This window comes from Myotis yumanensis, unplaced genomic scaffold (assembly GCF_028538775.1).
Source record: "Myotis yumanensis isolate MYYU_CA2020_CCGP unplaced genomic scaffold, mMyoYum1.0.hap1 SCAF_13, whole genome shotgun sequence".
Lineage (NCBI taxonomy): Eukaryota > Metazoa > Chordata > Mammalia > Chiroptera > Vespertilionidae > Myotis > Myotis yumanensis.
Genome location: NW_027223764.1, coordinates 41,884,942 through 41,907,899, shown reverse-complemented (window position 1 = coordinate 41,907,899; position 22,958 = coordinate 41,884,942). Strand labels below are relative to the sequence as shown.

The 22,958-nt window shown below is 55.2% G+C and overlaps 1 protein-coding gene across 2 annotated transcripts in view; it reads right to left on the bottom strand.

Annotated features, from left to right (window-relative positions):
* The window catches only part of ADAMTS14 (ADAM metallopeptidase with thrombospondin type 1 motif 14), a 77,839-nt gene that overhangs the window by 9,667 nt on the left and 45,214 nt on the right, over nucleotides 1-22,958 (bottom strand). Inside the window, exons 5-18 of one of the 2 annotated variants that reach the window (XM_070431930.1) lie at nucleotides 20,423-20,506; nucleotides 19,329-19,485; nucleotides 17,245-17,350; nucleotides 15,204-15,347; nucleotides 14,483-14,615; nucleotides 13,373-13,486; nucleotides 11,161-11,309; nucleotides 9,135-9,310; nucleotides 6,392-6,525; nucleotides 5,717-5,840; nucleotides 4,632-4,712; nucleotides 1,804-1,967; nucleotides 706-874; nucleotides 104-236 (exon numbers count right to left, since the gene is read on the bottom strand). In XM_070431930.1, coding sequence (XP_070288031.1) covers nucleotides 104-236; nucleotides 706-874; nucleotides 1,804-1,967; nucleotides 4,632-4,712; nucleotides 5,717-5,840; nucleotides 6,392-6,525; nucleotides 9,135-9,310; nucleotides 11,161-11,309; nucleotides 13,373-13,486; nucleotides 14,483-14,615; nucleotides 15,204-15,347; nucleotides 17,245-17,350; nucleotides 19,329-19,485; nucleotides 20,423-20,506 — 1,868 coding nt within the window. The remainder of the gene's footprint in view (nucleotides 1-103; nucleotides 237-705; nucleotides 875-1,803; nucleotides 1,968-4,631; nucleotides 4,713-5,716; nucleotides 5,841-6,391; nucleotides 6,526-9,134; nucleotides 9,311-11,160; nucleotides 11,310-13,372; nucleotides 13,487-14,482; nucleotides 14,616-15,203; nucleotides 15,348-17,244; nucleotides 17,351-19,328; nucleotides 19,486-20,422; nucleotides 20,507-22,958) is intronic. The other variant, XM_070431931.1, reaches the window with a different exon arrangement.

Here is a 22,958-nt window from a genome sequence, read left to right as displayed (position 1 = left end):
AGGCTCTGCAGACCCTCCTCCAAGGCCAGGGCTGAGAGAAGGTCTGCCACACCCCGGGCTGGTGGGCACGGGATCGGGCTCCTCTCCCCTCCTGGGCACTCACTCAGGCTGGGGGCACTGGTGCTGGTTGCAGCGCCTGCGGATGGGTTTGGGCCTCTTCTTGTGGTCGCACAGGTGCCGCTGTACCATGTGGTGGTCTCGTCGGCGCCGACAGCCGTATTTGGTGAACTGGATACCTGTGGTGGGGGATGGGGGGGGCAGGCTGCCAAGGGCTGGTTGGGCAAGGCCCCCACTGCCTTGCCTGGGGCCTCAGAGACAGTGAGCTCTGGAAAGCCTGGAGGGCCAATCCCACCTCCGTCTGGGCCTTTGCACTCCCTCCTGCCCAGGTCACTTTCTAAGGAAGCCTTCCCTGACCAGCCTGTCTCTCTATCCCAGGTGAACTGTGCGTGGGGACCTGGCTGCCTCTCCGCACAGAGGCCCTGCCCTGCATACTGCTCTAGCACCCCAGCCCCAGCCCAGAGACCCTACCAGATGGGCTTCCACACCCTGGAGATCTTCAAGGAGAAACTGAGTCATGAACTGGGGACACCGCAGGTAGAGACAGTGTCAGCCCTCAGGCCACTCCTGCTCGTCTCCTTCTGAGAGGCCCAGGGCCGCACCCACAAGGCAGCTGATGGTTGGGGCAGCCGGGCCCAGGGGCAGTACCTCCTCCGCAGGCCTTGGTGCAGGGGGCCCAGCTCTTGAGCGCCCACTCGTAGGTGTCCGTCTCCTCCAGGAGAACGTTGTTGCTCCTGATGAGGGGCAGCAGGTCCTCGTGGATGACGTACTTGTAGGCCAGGCTGCCGCGGGGGCCGCCCTCAGCCGGGGGGAGCACCTGAGGGGAGAGGTCATCCCTCAGACTCCAATCTCATGAGATGTATCCGTTTTCCCTAACAGTTCTAGGGTTTGAGTTCCTGAATTTGGGTCTTTAATCTGCTTTGAGCTAAGTTTTGTGCATGATGTCAGGTAGGGGGCCAACTTCTTTCACCTGTGGCTATCCAGTTGACCCAGCACCATTAGTTTAAGAGATTATTCTTTCCCCATTGAATGGTCTTGGTACCTTTGTTGAAAATCAATTGGCCTTCGATGTATGGGTGATCAATAAATACAGATGAACATAAAATAGGGTGTTGGATTGAATTACTATGCTGACGTCAGTAAGCAGGCCCTGGACCCTGCCCTCCAGGGCCTCCCAGACTCGTGAGGGCAGCACCAGGAACAGAGCCTGTCCAAGCTCCCCTGCCACCCAGCCTGAGCCAACGGCACTGCGGACAGAGCCCCTCCTGGTCTCCTGGGTTAACCATCCCTGCTCCTTAAGCTCTGGCCTCTGGTCTAGGAAGAAGGGCTGGGAGAGAGGCCCCCGCCAGGACAGTGGCCCTTTTCCCTTCTCGGGAAGCCAGCAGTGCCAGGTGGCACCCCAGGGTCAGTTGCCAACTCACTCGCTGGCAATGCCATAGTGCATGCTAAGGCTGGATGGTGCCAGGACAACACAAGGGACAAACCCAGGGTTCTAAGCTACGGAGAACAAACTCCCTGTGTGTGGCTTCTCTGGTCCGACTGTGAGACAACTGTTCCTTTTTCCCTCCTCACTGCCAGGCTGCCAGCCTGCCAGCCTGTACGCACAAAGGAGGAGCTGGCCTGCGATGGAGGGCACCGTGGCCCTGCTCAGGCTCCCGAAGAGAGTGGGGCAGGAGGATTTCCAGCAGGCCTGTGCTGGTTCGGTGGCAGGGACAGTGAGCTAGGAGGACCAGGCTGGGGGCTCACCAGGACAGCGATGGCTTCGGGCAGGGGCCCGCTCGTCTTGAGGTTTTCCTTGGCGTCCTCCACTGCGTACTCCCACTCCAGGCCCATTGCAGTGAAGGTCCTGCTAGTGGCTTCCTTGCCCTTGGGGTTGAGGATGAAGCTGCCTGTGACCTGGTTCTTCACCGCTGGCCAGGGAAAGAGGGACACACAGATTTCTGTTCCCCTCCACAGGGCCGCAAGCCAGACCTCTCCAAGGGCCTCAGACCTTGCCAGGGGACCCTCAGGGCACCCTGTCTACCTGTTACTCCTTCCCACCTGAGGCTCTCAGAGCCTCTCTCCCAAACACAGAATGGGATATAACAAGAGCCTTCATGGATTGTCATGAGGCTTAAACGAGATGCGTGTGGAAAGTACCAGCTCAAGACCCAGCACATGTAGACATTATGACGGCGTGAGTTCCTGTTAAAGAGTCCAAGTCCCCCAATTCCAGGAGAGTCTAATCATTAGACTCTAATGAGTCTGGGCAGGGCCTTCATCACCAACGCTTCCACCTGTCCTGGGCTTCCCCAGAGAGTTCTTACCCTGTCAGGCACACACAAGGGCGCACACACACGTGCACGTGCGCGCACACACACACGTACACACACACAGTCTATACATGCCGTGTGCCTCACGCATGTATACCCACACAACCTGTGCCAATGCCAAGTTCCAACGCCCGTCCCTGTCCTGGCCTCCAGCAGAGCCCCACCCGATAAACACAGGCAAATGTGCATGCACAGACTGCCCCATGCTAGGGGCTTGCCCCACCTCTGCAGAGGCTACCTGGATCACTCCCCACCTATCACCTACAGAGGATCAGGATGCTAGACTTCTGGAGGTAGGGTAGGAGCGGGCTGAGGAGGCCCAAGGGGCTGCTGATATTATGGAGCCATTTGTAGGGGTGCAGCAGTAGCCCCCTTTCTGGAGTCAAGGACCCTTCTCTCCTTGCCCGCTCCCCTCCCCGGGGCCTGTTCCAGCAGGATTCCCCAGGCAAGTGGGCAGAGAGATGGTGGAGCCAAAGCCCTCCAAACCTGCGCTCCCCATGCAGAGTGAGGTGGCTGCCAAGGGCACGGGCCAGGAGACAGGAAACCCAGGGTCAGACTGGCTCACCCCGAAGGTGCGTCAGAGCACACAGAGGGCCCACAGCCCACTCTGGGCCTCAGTTTCCCCTTGTGCCCATTGCCTGTTTGGACTACACCTCTAGGCACCTTCCAGATCAATTACAGCTGTGCTAATGTGGATGTACTTTCCAGGGGAGACAAGTTCCCCAGGAGACCTTTAAAAATGTTTATGTTACTTTGACGATAATCTAAACATAAATGTCAGCATTTTTGTGACAGATGAACCTGCCAAGAGATATTATGTTTTGTGGTTGTGTTTCTGACGAGTTGGGGCCAAGCAGTGTGACTTGGTGGCCACAATATGCAAGAGGGGCCTTGGTAACAGTGTGACCTATGTGTCCTCTGGAAGGGGTCTGAACGCAGACAAGTGTGAGAGAACCATCCATGGCCCCACGTGCAGGCAGCAGCCTGCTGCCCCTCCCTGCCAGGACCCTGCTCTAAACCATGCTTACGTTTTTTAAATTCAGATATAACGCACATACCATACAACCCAGCCTTTTAAAGTGTGCAATTCAGTGCTTTTTGGTGTATTTACATGGTTGTGCAATCTAATTCCAGAACATTTTCATCATCCCCAGAGAAATCTGAGACCCAGTAGCAGTCACTCCCTCTCCCCCACCTCTCAGCCCCTGACAATCACTGACCTATTTTCTATCTCTGTGGATTTGCCTCTTTTGGAAATACTCATTTTTTTGACTGCCAACTTAGTTTCAACAAAAACAGAGTAAAGCAAACAAACCAACAAAACAAATCTCTCACGACATTCATGTTTTTCATTTGGATTTTATTGATGTATTTGGAGGCCCTAACTTTCCATCTGCCTTGGCTATATAATTGTGGAACTGTTATAACTATAAAGGGTGGGCATCTCGTTTAGTGATTATGTTTGTCATTATAATGAGAATAATTTAGACGGTACATTGCAAAAATGGCTACAAATTCCTCCTATTCCTGTCTTCATGCCCCTTTGCACTGTGACTCTACCATGTTTCCATCAAGAAACAGAGATGGTCTGTTTCTACACCGTAAGCCTGGGCTTGGCCACAGGATGTGCTGGGCCAATGGGACATTGGAAAGCATGACGTGCCCTGGCTGAGCAGCTCAGTTGGTTAGAGTGTGGGCCCGATACCCTGATACACCAAGGTTGGGGATCCGATCCGTGGCCAGGGCACATACAAGAAGCAACCAATGAACGCATATGAATGCATATATAAGTGGAATAACAAATCAATGTTTCTCTCTCTCTTTCTCTTCCTCTCTCTAAAATAAACAAGCAAACAAACAAGAAAGCATGACACAAAAGCATGCGCGCTGGGCTTGCCGCTCTCACAACGCCTGAGGCCCATGTGACAGACACCACGTCTATAACGTTGGGCTAGCCTGCTGGGGGCATGACCCTGTCAGCCCCAGGACCCCAGCTGACAGCCAGTACCAACCAGGGCCCTACACACCCACCAGCTGAGTGCATCTGCATGAGCGAGTCCAGGCAGTGAGGTAAAAGCAGCACCCAGGTGAGCCCAGCCCAAACTGCTGCACCACAGAAAAACAAAAGAAAAAGAGGACCTCTGCCATTATTTAAATTTGTGGACCCCTCCCTGCATTAGAACCCTCTCCTCTCCCAGCTCCCCCAAACCTGTTGGAGCTCTGGGGGCCTGGCAGCCCCTCTCCCAGCACCGGGACACTCACCGATGTGGTGGGGGGCCTTCTCCAGCTTCTCGATCTGGATGTGCCTGGCACCTGCTGGGATCTGTACCAGCTTGAGAGCTCCTGCCAGAGGAGGATCCAGAAAAGCTGTGAGCACCCTGAGCCGTGGTCCCACTGCCCAGCATCCCCATTCGTGGCCCCCACCCCTGTAGGTACCCAGAAACCTCAGTTTCCTGATCTGTTAAACAGACCTGGGCCCTTCCCCACAAGGTGGTGCCAGGATCACATGAGCTGCTGTAGCTCAAGATGCTCTAGGACTCGAAGGGGCTCTGTGTGTGGTAGTTGCTACTATTTCCACTCTCTTGACCCTCCTCTCCGGATTTTTCCTCTCCTCCCCCCCTTTCTTTCCACACCTTAAGCCACAGCAGGCATTTAGATGAAGCAGGCCATGAAGATCCAGCATGGCTGCCCTGGGCCCTCATGGCCAACCCAAGGCCCGGAAACAAACCTTTTTTGGAGCCACCAATCTTCTCCCAACAAGGAGAGGCAAGGCAAAGCTGTAACATCCCCCAAGGGCAATGAGCTCGTTCATACTAACATGTAAAGGACTACTATCTGGCCTGTTCAACAGCAAGTTTGGCAAAATTGAAGGTGGACAGGAAAGTCCAGGAACTCAAAAGTACCAGGAGTTCAAAGCAGGAGGCAGCACGGGTGTTTTTTTTTGTTTGTTTGTTTGTTTTTACCACGGGTGTTTTTAAAGTGAGAGAGCAGAGAGGGGAAGCACACTACCAGCTCAGCCTGGGCCACGCTTCCAAACTTGTCGGACTCCTCTCTCCCACCAGCAGCCCCAGAGCCAAGAGATGGCTGACCCGTCACCACACACTGCCTAGCAGGAAAATGCTTCCGAGCCCCTGGCCCCAAGCACAGGTAGCAGATCACCTGGAAAGAAGGTGACCAGCTATGGCTTCTGGTCACCAGCCCTGGGCAGCCGGGACGGTCTGGAGACTGGCTTTGAGGCCCTTTCTCTCCACGTAAACTGTGACCCAGCTCTGGGAGGAAGGGCCCACCTGAGGGACAGCTCAGGCAGCCCAGGCACCGCTGCCCCGCCTCCAGCCCAGCCTGCTCACCTGGCTGCTTGGAGGCCTTTCCCAGCGTCCCCTTCACAGTCCGGCAGTGAGAGTTGTCGCCGCCACAGACCCCACACTTGTCGTCTGCCTTCATGGACCCCACTTCTTTGTCACAGCCGACGGGCTGAGGCCAGAGGTGGGATCAGCGGGAGGAGGCTCCCATCCCCATTCACCACCCTGAGGTCAGCAGCCTGTGCCCCCCACTCCTTCATCCCCAGGCTCCAGACATAAGAGAACCCATAGCTGGACAGGGCTCGGTCACAAGCTTGCAGGTGACATGGGCAAGGTCTTAAAACTGGCCACTCCTCTCACTTGAATGGGGCTAGGCCCATGGTCGGCAAACTGCGGCTCGCGAGCCACATGCGGCTCTTTGGCCCCTTGAGTGTGGCTCTTCCTAAGTCTTAGGAGTACTCTAATTAAGTTAATAACAATGTACCTACCTATATAGCTTAGGTTTAAAAAATTTGGCTCTCAAATTTCAATCGTTGTACTGTTGACATTTGGCTCTGTTGACTAATGAGTTTGCCGACCACTGGGCTAGGCAATAGCCCCTTCCTAGCATCCCAGGGTTATGTTTGAAGACTAAGGGGTGTGGGTGGGGACAGTCAGGCAATGCTAGTCTTTTTAGGGAGCAGAAGGGGCAGGCAGAGTGGGTGGTCTGGCGGGGTCACCTACCACACACTCTCCGCGGGCACAGACACTGTAGGGGTCCCGGTAGCTGCAGCGTGTCCCATCGTGGACCACCTGGTTCATGAAGACCACATCCCCTGTGTCCTCTGACCGGCAGATCAGCTCGCACTTCTGGGTGTCTGCGGGGAGAGGAGCCATGCGGAGCCCCGAGCTGGGCTCAAGCTGGAAGCTCCAGAGCCAGTTCTGGGCAGTAGGGGGCGCAGTGGGGTTGGGGCTCAAGTGTCCTGCTCTGTCACTCACTTATGGGCCCCGTGATCTTGGGCAAATTATATCTGACCCCTTCGAGCCTGTCTCTAATGTATTTTCCTTGATCAGTAAAATGCTACATTGGATGGTTGAGAAAAATCAAGTGATAAAATAATAACAACAATAACAAGCCAACACGTAGTGAATGCTTGCTATGTGCCAAATACTTCCAAAACCTTTACACGCTCTTGATGTACAACCTTAAATGCTTTTCGTGAATTAACTCATTTAAGACTTCCTATGCCCGAGGAAGTAGGTTCTAACATGACAGAGGAGACAACCAGGGACCAGAGAGGTTAGGAATTTGTGCCAGGCCACACAGTAAGTGGAAGAGCCAGGATCCCAGCGCTGGCAGTCTGGCTTGGGTCCTGCTCTGACCTCTACATGCATTTAACCAGCCACACATGTGGTGCTGTATCTTAACATGCTTGCAAACATTACCAGAAAGCATGAAAAGCTGGAATAATGGTAATAATGGTCTGTGTTTGGGTTTGTAAGCGGAGCAGCAGTGAGGGAGGGAAGGGGCTCCTCTCTAGTTCTAACAATTAAATGTTCTATTCTCTCTCTGAGCTATTGATGTTGTAAAAAGGAGGTCCCAGAGAGCATATAAACACTCCCTGTGTTTCTTAGAAAATGGGAGGTTGGGGCTTAGCTAGCTTCCTGGAATTTGTCTCAAAGTCCTGGGAAAACTCACAGTCCAGCTGCCCCATCAGCCTCCCCACCCGTCCCCGCCCCTCCCCGCCCTGTGCTACGGTGGTTTGTTTGGATTCTGACGGGATCTGCAAGGCTTTCAAAGCGAGCCGCTCACTCAGCCACATTCTAAGGGACCATCGGGCATCTTGCCCAGCACTCAGGACTCAGAGCCCCAACATCCAATACCACTTTGGATTTCACCCTCAGGAGTCAGATTCCTGGTGGGAACTGTTGGGGGGGAGGGGGCGGGGTGAAGGATGGGGGCTCCAATTGTCCCCAAGAACAGTATGACCCTGACCACCATGTCCCCGAGCAGGAGAAACTCAGGGCAGGAGCCAGCCTACAGTGGCAAGGAAGTGGTGAGCTCCCCAGGGCAGGAGGCAAGCAAGCAGCGGGAAGACACATGTAACATGTTCCAGAGGATATGTGTCTGGCGAGCAGTGGACAGGCCCTTGAGGTCCCTTCCAACTTGGAGACTGGCATTCTAGGTGGGCTGAACGGCTGAGGGTCCTACCATTGATACTCTGGAGCCAGGGCTATGAAGAGGCAGCCAGGTCCTGAAGAGGAAGAACTGTTCCATCGGCACTGAGGCCGAGGGCTGCTGATGGGGTGAGCATCAGCTCGTGGAGAAACATGGAGAGAATGGTGGGGAGGTGGGCTCAGAGGACTGTCAGGGTCCCTTCAGCCTGACTGCTCTAAGGCGCGGTGAATCTCAGCCCTTCGCTGGCCTCCCTCTGCCCCTTCAAGAGCCATCCCTGGATGTGCTCACAGCAGACAGGCACTAGCCCAGTCTTGGTCCCCTCTGCATGGGTCCCACGGCCCGTGTCTGTCCACAGCAGCCTGGAGGGAGTCTGTATGAAGGTCCCACAGGTTCCCATCAGCCTGTCTTTCAAATCATTTTCATTAACTGCTGGAATGGTATCCGTAAAACCTAAAACCACGGCATGTGATAGGATCGAGCTTCTCGGGACGTTGGTTTGGCAAAGCAAGGGGTGCCTGCACCTGTACTATGCCTACCTGTACAGTAAGGGCATGTGGGAAAGGCACCAACCCCAACAGCCAGCACAGCTGCCAGCTCACAGCACCTCTGGGCGAGGTGGTATGGAGAGCAGCCACAGTGTTTGGACAGGTTGAAGCCTCGGACTAATAAGAGGGCACAGTCCTCTCATGGCCACATGCAAGTCCCAGCTTGGAGGGCAAAGCCCTCCCAGCACAATTACAGCCAACAGCTATAGTTGTAAGCTTGAACCTATGGTCCAAACACGTGGCCCCACGTGGCTGAGTGATGTGGGCTGGATAGAGTTCAGGTGCATGTAGTTGAGTAGGATTGAAACCCATGAGAATGTTGTAAACATCTTGGTGACGCCCTTACTTTGCCTCGTGGAATCTGGCTATAAAATAAAGACACGGCTTGTAGTCCATGGCACTGTTGCTAGCTCTCCATCAGAGAGGGCAGCGTCCCACCCAGACCCAGCTTTCTTCTCTTGTCTGTCTTTTCTAAATCCTTCACCGCCCCCACTCAGGTTCACCCTTGGCCGTGCTGGTGCGGTACAGATGGGCTTGCTCAAGACATTCTCCTTGCCTCTCCAGAAAACAGTCATGATAATATACAAACCAGGGATAACTATATGAGGACGGTGGCCCCCCAGAGCTACACAACATGAAGGCCTGCACCGTCCTCTGCGGCAAGCCTGCCAACTGCAATGTCCCTTTCAGTGTCCCCACTGTCCCTCAGCCTTCATCGTTGGGCCCAGGTCTGGGGGGTGGGAGGGGAGCAGGGCCCACTCACCGTCGTCAGGCTCGTGGGGGATCCAGCTGTGCTTGGCGTTCTGGTGGAGGTAGTAGGAGTTGCGCTTGGCACACTGCTGGGCCCGGAAGTCCTCGTAGGGCCCCGGGCACTCCTCACTGTTGCAGACCTGGTACTGGAACATGGGCCCTGAGCACAGGCGGCCTCCGTAGGCTGGGCTAGGGCAGCACAGGGAGATCGGTGACCTCGCGGGCTGGGCAAGGCCGGGCTTCCCACATGGCAGCTCAGCCTCTTAGACTAGCTTCAAAAGGGGCTCTTCTAACTGATAAACTATAGAGGGTGCCCTACTGTGGGGGCTGCTGGGCTCAGAGCCTGCTGTCACTGGCTCCATCCTTGAAGCATGTGCCACCTATTCCACTGTGGGGGAGGAGGGAAAGAGATGGGGAAGATGGGAACGACGAACCCTCCCAACTGGGCTGGAAGAGAAATCAGTTTATTCATCTTTGTATTATATTCTTCCAAATGTCACCAAGGCCTGACATACAGTAGGAAGTCAGTAAATGACTCGACTATTCCTTTACCCCCACGCCCTGACTATGCAGTCTTGGTTAAGTGATTTAGTTTTGCTATGCCTCAATTCCCCCTTAGAGGAGGGGCCACCATACCTCTTATTTTACCTGCCTCCTGGTGTGTCTGTGAGGAATAAATAAGAAAAGGTATTTTAAAGCAATCTGTACCCTCTTCTCCATTAAGTGCCGAGGATTCAGTAAGATTATCATGTATTTGAGTGCACGGGTTACCGGGACTCCGCTCAGACCGCTGGGAGAATTACATGGGTCCATGCAGGAAAGTGCCCGCGTCCCGCCTGGCACAGAGCAAGCGCTCCCAGACTGGGATCATTCTAACAGCAGCTGTCATTTATTAGTGCTTCATCTGTGCTGGGATGTGCTGAGAGTACACATATTATTTCATTTAAGCCTCATAAAATAAAAGCAGTTCTTATTACAGAGGAGCCAATAACTGGTGGCTTTGATCAAGGGGATAATACCCACTGTGACTGGAAGGTGGTTTATCAGAGTGGGCACCACTGGGCCCCGCTCTGACTCCGGCTTCCATACCCGCCACAGGTGGAAGGTACAAGGCCGTTCCTTTTGGCGCATTTGTGTGAAAGGTCAGTAGCGCCATCCGACACAGGAACAGGCTGCTCCGGGAGGTAGTGCGTTTCCCATCCCTGGGGTAAACAGCCGAGTAGGTAGGACCTATTCTGAGGATGCTGGGGAGGGGGAGGGGGTATTTGTTACTGAGCCACAGCGATGCTAGGACCCTGACACTCTGCAGGCCTCATCCCATCACTCATTGCGTGAGGAGTGGGACAGGCCCTACCCTGATGAGGTTCAGACCGCTGGTCCTGGAGCCAGTGGGCCCACAGGCCGGCCCCAGCCGGCCCCCACCTTTCACCAGGCTGCTGTGAGCAGGCTGCTTCAGCATCAGGAGATGCAGTCCCTGCAGAACTGGGGCTCAGAAGTTCAAAACCATGGCAGGGGTCCCCACAGAAGGGCTAATAAGGGGGAAATAGAATGCACCCCCAGAATGCTGAAAGTTGGGTGGGGTAAGAGGGAGGACTTGATGTTAGAAAGAGGTACATTAAGGAAAGTTAAAGGAAGTTCTGTTTCATGTGGTAGAAAACCAACTTGGGGAGGAGTGTATTCTCCCGAGACACGATGACTAAGCAATTTAAATCAGTGTTTTCTCCAAGGTTAGCCAGGGGCGCAGGGTCACAGGAGGGCTTGTTAAACTGGCAGAGTCTTGGGCCCCCCAGGCTCCCAGGGAAAACTTCTGCACATGAGTTTGAAAATGACTGGTTCAAACCCATTCTCAGATGTCAGACCCAGTGGGAGATGTCAGCCCAGGTGGGAGTGATCTTCCCCCACCCACCATTGTGGGTCCTCACCACTAGACACACAGCCCCCTGCAGGGTCCTTCTCTCTTGTGCCCGCTCCCCCTCCAAGCCCCTCGGGCCTAAGGAGAGGGGTGCCCTGGCGTGCTCACCCCAGCTAAGCGTACTCACAAGGGATTGTCACAGTTCCGGCTACGGGATCGCACTCCGCCCCCGCATGACCGCGAACATGACCCGAAGTTGCTCCAGGAGCTCCAGCCGCCATCCTGGCCGTAAGTCTGCTCTGGTGACTTCCAGATGCAGTGACCTTTGAAGCACCACTGGGACGGAGCAGAGGGCACAGGGTCATTCTGGGGCCATGCCATCGAGCCTGCCATGGAGGCTGCCCAACTAGGCACAGGGCACAGCCGGTGGGGAGCACAGGTGAGCCCAGAGAAAGGGTCATAGAAGCACAAGCCTCAGGTGACACAGGATCCCACCATGCCATGAGCTGAGTGACCCTCCACAAAAGGGCTCCCCTCTCTGAGTTTCCTCCTCAGCTGGACCACGCAGGAAAGGTCAGCGTCCCACCAGCACAGGGCCGCCGGGGGCGCCCAGTGAGGTAGCGCCTGGCACACACAGCCCTCCAGAAATGGCGAACCACACTATTAATGACGATGACAACTATGCAATTATTTGTTCACCGACCCCGGAGAAATAAAGGTCTGCTAAGGGAGAAAAGGCACAGTCTTCCAACACTGGATTATCTACAGTCGATCTTGGCTCTCCACCTCGAAATCACCATCCAGGGGCCATAAGCAGGTGTGTTCGTGGGAGGCAGGCCTGCCCCACGGGGAGACCCATCCAGGCATCGAGTCCGAGAGGCCTGGGTTTGAGTCCCAGCTCGGCCGTGACTAGCCATGTGTGCTTTGGCGTAACATCACCTTGCCGAGCCCCACTCTACTCACCTGTTCAATGGGGCTGTTCTAAGAACTGAAGGCAGTAACACCTACAAAGGCCTTAGCACAGGGCCAGGCACAAAGGAGGCTCAGCCACAATGACCTCCTTGCCTTCTCCTCTAAGGCAAGTGGGAAGAAATACAGCAAAGCTCCCCGGGTCTTTTTCAATAGGTCACTCAGTGGTTCTCAGCCTTGGAGTCACCTGGGACTTTCCAAACCCCAGATGCCTTGGCTGTACCCCAGGCCAACTGAATCAGAATCTCTAGGGGTAGGGGTTTCTTAAAGAAGCCATAACAAGATATGCTCTTTATATGCCATAAAATGCACTCATTTTAAGTGTACAATTCAATAAACTTTCACAAAGTCACAGCGTTGTGCAACTGTCACCACAAACCAATTTTAGGACATTTCCATCACCCCAAGAGATAGCTCGTCCCAGATGCTGTCACACCCTGTTCTGGGGGGCGGGGACTTTTAAAGGTCCCAGATGGTTCCAATTGCGGCCAAAATTGAGAACCACTGATGAACTGCTATGTGAAATAGTGACAGGAGAGTGCCTGGAATGATGGTGACATGTGGAGCAGCCATACTGTCTCCGGGATAACTGGGAGCCTGCTGGGCCTGTGCAGGCTATGGGAGGCCCCACATGCGAGTGGGAGGAGCCTGGTGAGGGCAGAGGACAGAGGACAGAGGACAGGCTGGTGCAGGTGGGTGACCAGGGGCTGGGCTCACAGCTGAGGCTGAGTCATCATCACGCCTCTCTCAATGTCCTGTTTCTTCCGAGCTCTCTCATGTGCTGTGACATGATTCAGTAACTTCTGAAACACAGGAGGATGGGCAGTGTGCGTGGTCAGGGGTCAGTAGGGTCCAGAGAGGTTCAGTAAATGGCCCAAGGTCACCACCCAGCGATTCCAGCAGGGCCAGCAATAGAGCAGAGGTGGGTTTCAGAACCCAGCTCAGGGCTCCCACACCTGACCATGCAGTCCCTCTGCCAGAGGAAGCCCTGGCCCATTCCAATGCATGCGGAGCAAACACACAGCAAGAAAATACATGGAAGGTCAGGTTTGTGGGGGGCGGGGGATATGTGTGTGGGAGAAACAGCCTGGGGGACAGTAGGCAGGACACCTGGAGTCTCCTTCATCCCTTCTCTGTGTGACCTCCACAAGTTCCTTAACTTGCCTGGGCCTCACTCTCCTCATCTGTGAAATGGGAGTAAGCATTTCTGCTGGATGGGCTATGAGGTGATGCCAAATTCTGCCAACTAGAGAAGCAAAGGCTGTGGTGTGGGCCGTGAGTGTGCAGGAGTTCATGTGAGATCTCCATGTGCACGGGGCTCGCATCTGCCCCCCTTCCCGTCCCGTCCCCCCACATTCATTACACACTTGGTGAGGAGGCAGGGGCTCCCCTGGGGCCTGAGCCCAGAAAGTCACTCCTGCTGCAGGTACCTTGCCTGGCGCACACTCGGTCCCGTCCAGCGGGGGCCCCTTCTTGGTCTTGCAGAAGTACGGGTTGTCAGGGTGGCTGCACCACAGCTGCTTACAGGGCTCAAAGGTCGTGAACTGCGTGGCAAAGGGTATGGGGTCACCCGGCTGGACTGGTTCCCCAGCTCTGACAAGGGGGCAAAGGGCAGCGACAGAGAGGAGGGAGTGGTAGAAGCTGGGAGGCAGGAGGAGCCTGTCCGGCCAGAGCCTCACACACCCTGAGGCCCAACCTTCCCCAGGTGCCAGCGGCCTCCAGCAATCCCTCCTCTCTCCAACAGGGTGCCAAGAAGGGGCAGCCACAGCCCACACTCCCATCTCCCTCCCACGCCTCCCTCTCGGCCTTTGTCACTGACCAGGGATTAGGTTTGAGACTCTAGGGAGGCTGTGCCCAATGCCCCTGAGCCGTGCCACCCAGCCCAGACAAGGCTGCACTGCCACCTCCCTCCAGTCTCACCCAATCACGCCACAGGTTGGCAACTGTGTTTCTGATTGTCCAGAAAAGCCCCAACTTCCTTTTCTCTCCTGTCACCCCCGCCAGCCAGTCAACCGTCCTCACAAATACAGCAGATGGGCATTAAAACCCCATATCCCAGGCTGTGTGTCCACCCCCAAAGCAGAGACCACATGTCCCAGTGCGGCCTGGGCAGTGGGGAAGGTGACCATACACAGGGCCTCCTGGTCCTGCAGAGCCGAGGAGGGGGCTGCACTCCTGGATCGGGGGGTGAGTCACCAAGGCCTGGTCCCTCAGAAAGCCCCCCGCCCTGGGCTGTCCCCTGCTCTGAGCCTCTGCTTGGGCCCTGGGAGGGATTATTCCATCTTCCCCGGGGCTAGAGCATTCTCCAGCCACTGCCCGCGCCCACCCCTACACCTGGGGCTGGGGGGCGGGTATATAGCAGAAGGTGGCAGGGCCTGGGTCCCGGTCGTCCTGAATCTCCCTGATGGAACCGAACCTTTGGCCCCAGCTCCAGACGACCAGCCCGGCTGGGCAGCAGATGTTCTGTGAATGACCAGCCCGGGTCACAGAAAGAAGGACATGGTCCTGGCGACCCGGCTGGCAGGCCAGTGGGCACTCACCGCGGAGCAGGTGTGGTACCCGGTGCCAAAGTCGAAGCGGCACTGCTCGTCCATTGAATAGTCAGTGCCAGGCAGCTCCGGGGGCTGGGGCCAGGCGGGCGCAAAGGGGTCATCAAGGAGGCAGTCGTAGGAGCTGCCGGTGAAGAAGGAGGTGAACCAGGCTGAAGGTGGAATCCTCAGGTTTAGGGAGCAGGCAGGCTGGCAGCAGTGCAGCCCGCCGCCCTGTGCTGTGTCTCATCTCACACAGGGCCTCCCGTCCACCCACTGTGTCTGGGGTGCTCCAGGGCCAGGGCACCCAGGCTGGGGTTAGAGCTCAGCTTGTAGCTATCTTACAGGCCAGTTTGCCCACGCTAAGGCCAAGGTGAAGGGTTCGTTCACGGACAGTCGGAGGGCTCACTGCACTGAGGGTGGAAAAAGCCAGCCTGCCATGCAGGATGCAGGAGGCTGGGTCCTCGCCAGCTGCCATGTGAGGTTAGCGCAGGATGTCTGCCTGTCCTGTACCACCCAAATCTACTCTGTGCCCATTCTCGGCACTGCACTCTCAAGTCCAGCACTTGTACTGGCCTCCATGTTCCTGGAGGCCCAGACGCTAACCAGCAACGCTGTGAATGGAGTGTGCTTCCAAGTGGCATGGCATTGGGAAGGGAGATGACTTGGGGGGATGAGGTGGCAGGCCGCATGCCTCGCCCCTGTCCTGGGCCCTAAAGGGGAGGTGACGTACGGAAGGTAGCGGCTGAGCTCCAGCTTGCTGCAGCGGGACCAGTGGAAGCGGTGGAAGGCAGCCTGCACCAGGGGTGCCATGACGCTGCCCAGGCTGGTCTCATCCGCACAGCCGTTGCCCTGACCGTCATGCTCCATGCCAAGCCTAGAGAGGGGGAGACAGAAGGGAGCCTCGAGCCATGCCCGGGGAGCCCACCCCCGGGGAGACGGGGAGGTGGGCCAGCAATGGGAACGCTGCCCTGACCAGGCTTCAGGCTGTACCTCCTGGCCTGTTTCCCAACCAGGCAGAGGGGAGGACCATGTCCCTGGATGGAAGCTGAGGCCCCACTCGGTCCCTCAATAGGGCCAGACTCACTCTTCCCTGAAAGCCTTGCCCCTGCTGATCGCTACTCCCAGACACTCCGCCCAGGACACCCTCCCTGGCCGCCCAGCGCATGGGCCGACCTCCCACAGCAGAATCTGCCTGTACCTCCATTAACAGCTCGCCTGCCATGAGCTGTCTTCCCACCAGGCCTTGGCCTCCAAGTGCCAGGCCAGGTCTCATTTAGCTCAGTTCAACCTCATTGACTGAGCCCCCTGTGCCAGCCTCTCAAGCTTCTCCAAGACCCCACAGTACTTAGCTCAGAGCTTTGCCTATGGCATGCACCTCTCATAGTACATTTCCAAGTTTGCTCTCTATATTTAATATTTAACGCCAAAGCCCAAAGGTTCTAGATTCTTAAATACTTGCAAGTGGCTGCATGTGGCCTTGACCACTAGGCAGACACATGGTCCTCTAAGCTTGACCCCTCCACACGGAGAGGCCTCTGCTCAGTGAAGAGTGAACATCCCTTACCCCCTCTCCCTCCCGCCCCCGCCCCGCAAAAAGGAAGACAGACTCCTGGCTCCAGAATGTGTGGCACCATCAGCTTCCAGTGCAGGAGAACCTCCGAGTGGCTCTGGTGTCAGCCTCCATGGTGCAGACGAGGAAACCAAGGCCCAGAGAGCAGGTACCACCTGCCCGGGGGGCAGAGCTGGCATGGAATCTGCATGGGCTTCCTGTGCTGACAGGTGGATGCAGAGGAGCACAGACTGTGGACGGCACACCCAGCCCCGAGGGCAGGCCCACCCCTCTCCTTCCCCATCCCTCAGACTGCAGGGATCAGCCTCGCTCTGTGTGTGGGCTGCTGAGTGTGAACCTGTGGGCAGATGCGGCGGGGAGGTGTGATGGTGGCACGTGCATGTCACCACCTGACACATCAGATAGAGCTGACTGGCTCTCTCCCAGCATGCAGCTTCTCGAGTGCTTCTCTGTCCTGTTCTCCACGGAGGCCCCACCCCTAGCACTGGGCTGGCACATGGCAGCTACTCAAGAAATACAGGGTGAATGGATGAAGGAGTGCACGCTCTACAAAACCCAGGCTCAAAGATCAAGCAAGCCCGCCACAGATGCTTGGAACTGGTCTCAAAGGGCCTCAAGGTGTGGATGGAATGGGGGGGCGGGGTGAATTGAGACCACCTAGACCAGTGATGGCGAACCTTTTGAGCTCGGCGTGTCAGCATTTTGAAAAACCCTAACTTAACTCTGGTGCCGTGTCACATATAGAAATCTTTTGATATTTGCAACCATAGTAAAACAAAGACTTATATTTTTGATATTTATTTTATATATTTAAATGCCATTTAACAAAGAAAAATCAACCAAAAAAATGAGTTCGCGTGTCACCTCTGACACACGTGTCATAGGTTCGCCATCACTGGCCTAGACGCTGACCATAGCCTATCGATGGGACACTGCCACTGACCTTCTCAAAGACAGGGCCACATCTGGTCCCCCATTCCCTGGGATTTGGGGACTGGACCCAAGGCAGGCCCAGGATTGCTGTCTGGGCCCCTGAGCTCTGCCCCCACCTCCCACCCCCGCCTCAGGGCAGAGCCTCACTGAGGGCAGCTTCTCTGGCATCTCCCGAAACACTGGCACTGGAGCCCAATCTGGGGCAAAGCTTCCCATACCCACAGACCTCAGAGCTCGCCGTGCTGCCCACCCTCTCGGTGCCACTTACACATGACCAGTCTCGTGGGCCACCACGAAGGCGGAAGAGAAGCCGTCCTCATGGTTAAGGGCACAGCTTCTCAGGGGGTGGCACATGCCAGTGACAGGTGCATACCCTGTGGGGAGGGCGAGAGGGCAGAGAGAAGTGATGCACAGTGAGATAAGACACGCCGAGCGGGGCCCAGCAGTCCCACAGGGCCATCCTGCCCTGGCCACTGCTAGCGGGTCCCTGGAGTAAGAAGCATCCTTGTGAAGTCCCACCTGCAGTAGAGCAACCTGGACCCAGCTGCCCCACATCCAAGGCTTACGGCTTCTCTCTTGGCCTGCGCCCTCCCTGTACCTGTCGGCCATCCTCTAACCAGGCAGAGGGGTTTCCAGACAGGCCCAAACCTGCTCATGCCCGACTTCCACGTCCCTCCAGCCAGCCATGGGCATTGAACTGGGGCTGGGATGTACCAGCAACTAAATAGCAATTTGGTCATTTAACAAATAAGCCTTCTTTTAATGTGGGGCCAGGGGTGCACTGTGTTAGATTCTTTGGGGAAAACAGAGGAATCGGGTCCAAACCCCCCACCCTCTCTGCCACACACCTACACATTAAGGAGCAGGTGGCTTAGCAGGCACACTTTGGGAGAGAGGCCAGCTTAGGTGTGGCCTGCAGGGCCAGAGTTGGAGGAGCACCGGGGGGCAAGCAGGGGGATCTGAGGAAGGGATGGATTCAACTGAAGGGCCTGAGGGACCAGGATGCCTCCGGTGGCAAAGAACTGGGCCTGGAGGAAGGTGAGACAACTCTCCATGGGTCGGGGAGAGAGCACGTGGTGGGGAGGACACAGGTGAAGGAGCAGGCACGGCTGTGCAGGCCTCGGGGGGCCATGGGCATTGCAGTGGGGCTGGGATGTACCAGCAACTAAATAGCAATTGTGGGCAAAGCCTGTGGTGTAAGGGGCCTGCTTCCCAGCCTCCTTTGGGGCCACAGTAGGCCCTGTCTTTAGAGCTGCTGAGGTGCTCTGTTATCTGAGATGGTGTGGGGGGCCAGCGATAGATAATGAGAATAGCAGTGGGAAGGAGGTGCCTGGGGCCTCTATTGTCCTGAAGGTCTGAGATATACTTGGGGTGCAGGTACACATGTGTATAGGTGTATGTGTGTGTCTGTGTACGTGTGTCTATATGTGTAGTGTGTGTCTATGTGTCAATGTGTCTGTACCTGTGTTTATGCGTATGCATAAGTTTCTGTCTGTGTATACATGTATCTGTGCATGTATATCTGTGTTGTTTGCGTGTAGGCCTGTACATGTGTGTCCATGTGTTTATACGTGTGTGCATGTGTATCTGTATATGTATGAAAGCCCACATTTGGGTCTTCAGGGATTCAGACAAGGAGCCCTTTGGGCAGAGGCATGGCTGCTGACTCACTTCTAGCATCAAACTAGGAAAAACTGGGAAGCCCTCAACTCGGAGCCTAGACATCCAGGCTGAGTCTCAGATCTGCCTCCTCTGTAAAGTAAGGACACAGGCAAGCCTCTTCACAACCTGGTGCCTCAGGTTCCCCACATGGAAACTGGGTCCATGTGTGCACAGAGCGCTTATAGTCACACTCCGTACAACATTTCATGTGCCCTCGGCCCTCTCAGCAGCCCTGGAACGGAGGAAGGCAAACACTATTGTTTTTCCCACTCGGCCGCAGGGAGGACCCAGGGAGATGAAGTGAGCTTCGATGGCTGGGTAGAGAGGCATGTAGCTGCGGGCAGAGCATGCACTTCCTTTCCAAGTTCCACACGAGCCCCACTAGGTGCCCGAGACCTGGATGAGGACGGAGAACACAGTGTGGGCAGACGATGGCAAGCACAGAGCCACCTGCAGGCTCAACCAGGACAGCAAGGGCCAGGGTGGGGGCCCCTTCACTTCTGATCCTCAAGAAATCATTGCCAAGCTTGCCCACCTGTCCATCCAGGTCCTGTCTCTAAAGTCCCACGGACCTCTTTGCTGATGGGGAACCTGGCCCCTGACCTCGGAGGGTGGCCCCGGAGCGAGCGCAGCCCAGAGCCCCAGCCTCTGGCCTGCACTGCACACACCTGGCCCAGGCGAGCACAGTACCTTGCATACCTGAGGGCCCAAAGTCCTGCCGGGTGAGGAAGATGACGTGGTCGTGGTGCTCTGCGTGGCCGGGGTCCTGGCGCTGCTGAGAGTGGGCCCAGCGACACACCTGCTCCAGGCTGCGGGAGGGGTTCCCACGCTCAATCAGGCTCAGGGACTGCGGGCCGGAGAGTATCAACAGCAGAGCGGTGGGTCGGAGCCCCCGGACCGCAGTGAGTACCCAACACTCCCCTCCCACTGGCAGAGGGGAACATGGAGGCCCACGGGACTGCAGTGCCTGTCCCAAGGTCACTAGCTGCCCCAAGGTCACTGACTCTGGCTGCTGCTGGCATTCCCTCCTACTTTAGGGAATGTGCATGTACCAAGCCCTGCACAGGGACACCTGTCTGCTAAGAACTGGTCACACATGACCTCTAATCCCTCAGCCAACCCGCAGGCAGGTGGGTCTGAGCGTTTCCTCTAATATATTCGCTGTTATTTAATCTTCACAAAAGTCCCCCGAGGAAAATGTGTTGCTACCCCCATTTAGGGGAGAATAAGCAACTGGTCTGTGATGGCAGAGCCCAGGGCCAGCGACCCAACCATAGTAGGACCTGCTTGGTCACTGCCCCTCTCCCAGCCCCACTTTCCCCATCAATCCCTCAAGGGGAGGGACCTTCAGCTGTGAGGATAAAGGACTGTCCATGTAACATATTGGAGCAGGGGTCCTCAAACTACGGCCCGCGGGCCACACGCGGCCCGCTGAAAACATTTATCCGGCCCGCCGGGTGTTTTTGCTGCCGCTGTGTGCATAGGAATTTGTTCATAGTTTTGTTTTAAACTATAGTCCAGCCCTCCAACGGTCTGAGGGACAGTGAACTGGCCCCCTGTTTAAAAAGTTTGAGGACCCCTGTATTGGAGGGAACCTGGAGTCCCTGCTCACCATCCCCAATGCCTCTGCCACTGAAGCCTCAATTTTAATGGTCTCAGGGTTCTGACTCTGGAAACAAAATGTTCCCTAGATACTGCCCCCCTCCTGACACCATAGCTGGGATGACGCAATGGCCCCACACCCCTTCTCTCTCCAAAGCCTGCCTGCTGACAAGGGGGCTTACTTGTCGGTAGCCAACCATGATCAAGCGGACGAGGGCAATGTTGATGTGTGTCCCCAGGGACTCGTCATGGTAAATTTCATTCACCTGCAAGGAGGGAAGAGCGTGCAGTTTTAGGGGACACAGAGGGTCATGAAGGGCCTACTATGAAACAGGCACTGGGCCAGGTACCTGACATACCTTATCCCATGTCATCCTCACCACGGCCTCTGGAGCAGGCGTTCTTATCCCTACTTTACAGATGAAGAAACTGGGGCAGAGAGAGGCAAAATGACCTGCCCAAGGCCAGGCAGCAAAGGAGCTGCAGAGCTGGGATTCAAATTCTAATTCCAACTAGGAGCTCTCTCCTCGGAGCCAAAGTGTGAGGGGCCTGGTCTCAGCCACCCTGATGAAGGCTCTCATCTTTCCGCATCTCTGAAGAGCCCTTCTGGAATGTCATCTGGGTCGGGTCGCTCATTCTCACATCCTGTGCACCTTTCCAAGTGCCACTAGAAGCCTTCGTCTGCCCTGTGGTGCCTGGGCGCTCCTCCAGGCCAAACCCAGGGGGAAGCACAGTAGGACTCTGGACCAGCAGCAGCATCACATGGGAGTTCATTAGAAATGCAGTCTCAGGCCCACTCCCAAGTCAAAGTCTGCATTTGAACACGCTCCCCCGTGCTGCTCAGGGATAGTCAAGTTTGAGGAGCACTGCATTGGATAGCTCCCTTGTCCCTTTGCTCTGGGACCTACAGGGCAATGCCTGCAAAGTTGGTCAAAAATCGCAGACCTCTCCACTCCCCTGTTCTCACCACTTCTGTGTCTCCATGCCCTTCAGCTCATGAGCAAAGTAACCGGCCTACAACCCACAAAGGAACTGCTGTCCACCAAATGGAGAGGCGCATCGAGGCCAGCCTTACATGTGAGAGTCCCTCAGGGAGGGGAGAGCCGGGAGAGGGCCTGGGGGTCTGCTCCTGTGCTGACACACCCCTCCCGGGACAGCCAAGGACAGAGCCAGGCTGTGGGTGCAGGGCTGCAGCAGCAGAAGCGGCAGGCATCACAGAGCCCCCGCCCACTCTCTCAGTGCCCAGAACTGGCAGCTGCCCCAACTCAGGAGCATGCAGACTTAAGAGCTGTGAGCATGAGGCTTCCACCAGGGTCTGCCTGGCATCCATGTCTGGACCCAACTGAGATTAAAGACTGCTACCCACTGTGGGACAGCAGATCCCCCGCCAAATCCCCACCACGGGGAATGATGGGAAGTCCAATGGGTAGCGGTGCTTCCTTCCATCCTCCCCTCTTTCCCAGGATCGTGGAAGCCAAGTGTACAAGTGCATAAGGAGATGATGTCCTCTCAACCCACATGCTCCTGACTCATCCTAGAACTGAGGGGTAGAAAATGTCAGATCCAATCGGCCACACACACACTTTCTCCCTAACAGAATTCCAACCTAAGGATTCTTCGCTGATCTGCAGAAATGGTCATTGATCTGCAACAGAATGACTTTTATTTTTTTTTTTTTTTTTTTTTTTTTTTTTTTTTAATTAAATCTTTATTGTTCAGATTATTACATTTGTTCCTCTTTTTTCCCCCCATAACTCCCCTCCTTCCAGCTCCCACCCCACCCTCCACCCTCACTCCCCACCCACTGTGTTCATCCATAGGTGCATGATTTTTGTCCAGTCACTTCCCGCATCTCCCACACCCCTTTTTCCCCCAAGAATAGTCAGTCCATTCCCTTTCTATGTCCCTGATTCTATTATAATCACCAGTTCATTCTGTACATCAGGTTATTTATTCACTTGATTCTTAGATTCATTTGTTGATAGATGCATGTTTGTTGTTCATAATTTGTATCTTTACCTTTTTCTTCTTCTTCCTCTTCTTAAAGGATACCTTTCAGCATTTCATATAATACTGGTTTGGCGGTGATGAACTCCTTTAGCTTTTCCTTATCTGTGAAGCTCTTTATCTGACCTTCAATTCTGAATGATAGCTTTGCTGGATAAAGTAATCTTGGTTGTAGGTTCTTGGTATTCAGCACTTTGAATATTTCTTGCCATTCCCTTCTGGCCTGCAAAGTTTCTGTTGAGAAATCAGCTGACAGTCGTATGGGTATTCCCTTGTAGGTAATTGAGCCTCTTTCTCTTGCTGCTTTTAAGATTTTCTCTTTGTCTTTTGCTCTTGGCATTTTAATGATGATGTGTCTTGGTGTGGTCCTCTTTGGATTCCTTTTGTTTGGGGTTCTCTGCGCTTCTTGGACCTGTAAGTCCATTTCTTTCACCAGGTGGGGGAAGTTTTCTGCCATTATTTCTTGAAATAGGTTTTCAATATCTTGCTGTCTCTCATCTTCTGGCACTCCAATGACTCTGATATTAGACCGCTTAAAGCTGTCCCAGAGGCTCCTTACACTATCTTCACACTTTCGGATTCTTTTTTCATTTTGCTTTTCCAATTGGGTGTTTTTTGTCGAATCTTTGGTTTGATTATTGTACTCCTCTGGTCTGCTATTGGGTATAATATTCTTTATTTCAGTCCGTGTATGCTTACTTTCTAATTTCT